Source organism: Gossypium hirsutum, chromosome D07 (assembly GCF_007990345.1).
Source record: "Gossypium hirsutum isolate 1008001.06 chromosome D07, Gossypium_hirsutum_v2.1, whole genome shotgun sequence".
NCBI lineage: Eukaryota > Viridiplantae > Streptophyta > Magnoliopsida > Malvales > Malvaceae > Gossypium > Gossypium hirsutum.
This window is the reverse complement of record NC_053443.1, coordinates 262991-265605: the sequence shown is the minus strand read 5'-3', so window position 1 is coordinate 265605 and position 2615 is coordinate 262991. Positions and strand designations below refer to the sequence as shown.

The following is a 2615-nucleotide window of genomic DNA, read 5'->3' as shown; positions in this document are numbered from 1 at the left end:
AGGCCCTCGGATTGAAATCCCCTTTTTACCCGGTCATCTGGTCATCCTTTAGCCGGCCCTAGCCCTTATATCACCCCCTTCTCCTTCACCTTCCACCTCCCCTTCACCGTTCAACTCTTCTACTTTTCGCCAGGCTTCAATGTTTTGTTGACCTCTCAACTTGCTTAGTTTCCTTTGGTTGTCGTCGTTGTTTTTCGTGAAAATGGCGGTGGATCTGATGAGTTTTCCTAAGATGGATGATCAGATGGCCATTCAGGAGGCTGCAACGCAAGGTATGAAGAGCATGGAGCACCTGATTAGCCTCCTTTCTCACCAGTCTAACCGACTCGACTGCGCTGAGGTTGCCGATCTCACCGTCTCTAAGTTCAAAAAGGTCATCTCACTAATTAACAGAACCGGTCACGCTCGGTTCAGACGTGCACCGATTCAGTCCTCTTCCTTTTCCTCATCGTCATCATCCGCTGCTTCTCTAACTGTTACTGATTCCCACAAGGCTCTAACTCGAACTCCTGCCCCGGTTGAAACACCGCCGCTGACCGTAAATCCGGCGCCGGTTGAAGCTCCAAGTACGGATCCTGCTAGTTTCGTTCCTTTGCAACCCCAGAGTTTAACACTCGATTTTACGAAACCTTATTTGTTTAGTTCGAACACTAAAAGCACTGAGTTGGAGTTCACAAAAGAAAGCTTCAGCGTGTCGTCGAACTCTTCGTTTATGTCTTCTGCGATCACCGGAGACGGCAGCGTTTCGAACGGGAAGCAAGGATCATCTCTATTTTTGACACCGGCGGCGGCCGTTTCCGCGGGAAAACCACCACTATCCTCTGCTCCATTCAAGAAGAGGTGCCGCGAACATGAGCACTCCGAGAACGTCTCCGGCAACGGCAAGTGTCACTGCTCAAAGCGAAGGTAAATACTAGGCTTTTTCTGGATTTTCAAAAATTTCAAAAATAGCTTCACTTTGTGAGTCGTGAAAAAGTACAGAGTCAAGATCAAAAGTGATTTGAATTTGGTTTGATATTTCAGGAAAAACAGGGTGAAAAAAGTAATCAGAGTTCCAGCCATCAGTTCTAAGATCGCCGACATTCCGGCAGACGAGTATTCATGGAGGAAGTACGGTCAAAAACCGATCAAGGGCTCACCATACCCACGGTATCTACCCTAGTCCTGAGAATCATGAAATCAGAGCATTTCTAGGATTAGTCGTGATTTGAGTTTGCGTTGACTTATTTTCAGGGGATATTACAAGTGTAGTACGGTCAGAGGGTGTCCCGCTAGGAAACACGTGGAGCGAGCGACCGATGATCCGTCGATGTTGATTGTAACATACGAAGGGGAGCACCGGCACAGTGAAGGCGCGGCGCAGGAGAACATGGCTCCAGGTGTGGGGCTGGTAGTATTCAAGTCAACTTGATAAACAAATAAACGTAGAGTTTTGTAATATTTTAGAGTGGTTGAGGGGGCTGAATGTAAATTTGTTTTTTCTTTAGATATATTTATAAATTTTCCTAATGAAAAAAGTAAAGCTTAATTAAATTAATTGTTGATTGGTGATGACGATGAAAATAGCAATAATAATATCTTAATAATTCTACGAACTTTTCAACTGAATTTCTTTTTTTCAGGAGGGGGTATCATTTTCTATTTTAATTTACTTGGGAAGGTGTTTTTTTGTATAAATTTAAAGAAATAAGTACATTTTGACTTAACTTCAATTCAATCTTTTGTATGGTTCAGCTCCAGCTGTTTTCATAATATAATCTAATTAGTACTTTGTTACTCTTCATTACATGTCTTATCACTTTTTCAACCTCAATTGGTTTATATTATGATCACCGTGTATTTAAAGTCCATTGTTGAAATAAGAATTGGACAAATATTTTATATTAACGCTAAAATATATTCGCACCACCTAATTATTCACATACTTTTATTTTTCATCATCCAATTTTTAAAAAAATTATTTTCAACATTCACTTTCTTGTTAAATCATTAGTGGAATGTAGACTTCACCTTTTTCATTGACATGATACTAAATTTAATCCTATGATATTTATAAAATTTATCAGTTTAGTCCTAATTCTAAAAAGTTTAATGAATTTAACCCTCAACTTTAAACATTCTATCAATTTAATCCAATTCTAAAAAATACATACAAATTTTATAAAAATCATAAATTTTTTTTAGTACATTTATAATTTGTTCTAAACAAATTGCTAAAACTTTCAACTTGCATCTTAATACAAGAAGAGCAATGTTTTTGCAAAGACTATTTATGGTATAAAGAAGGCGAAAAAGAAAAGAAGAAGAATTGAAGATGGAATTTAGCAAGGAATCCCGAGAAAGACTAAGGATCATGGCTTAGCTTTCCCAAAAACCGTTCTTGTTGGGTTTTGCTTTTCTTGGATTGAGGCTTAGGTGAAGAAGACACAGATGATGCCACTGCTCAACAATCATTTAAAAAAGCATAAATTATTTGGCCATCTACTTTAAAACAAAATTTATTTTAATCCTCTATTTAATTTTCCGATTCTTTTAGTTTTTAAACTTGCATTGTTTTTCATATTACTCCAAAAATAGATGAAAAAATTAATAGAGTTAACTTTACTAATGCCATC

At 38.0% G+C, this 2615-nt stretch overlaps 1 protein-coding gene across 1 annotated transcript; it reads left to right on the top strand.

Moving 5' to 3' along the window:
- Positions 1-202: 202 nt before the first annotated feature.
- Positions 203-1411, top strand: LOC107933004 (probable WRKY transcription factor 17). Its single transcript, NM_001327359.1, is given in 3 exon segments — positions 203-906; positions 1024-1149; positions 1234-1411. Coding segments are annotated over 3 exon segments (1008 nt in total).
- Positions 1412-2615: the final 1204 nt, after the last annotated feature.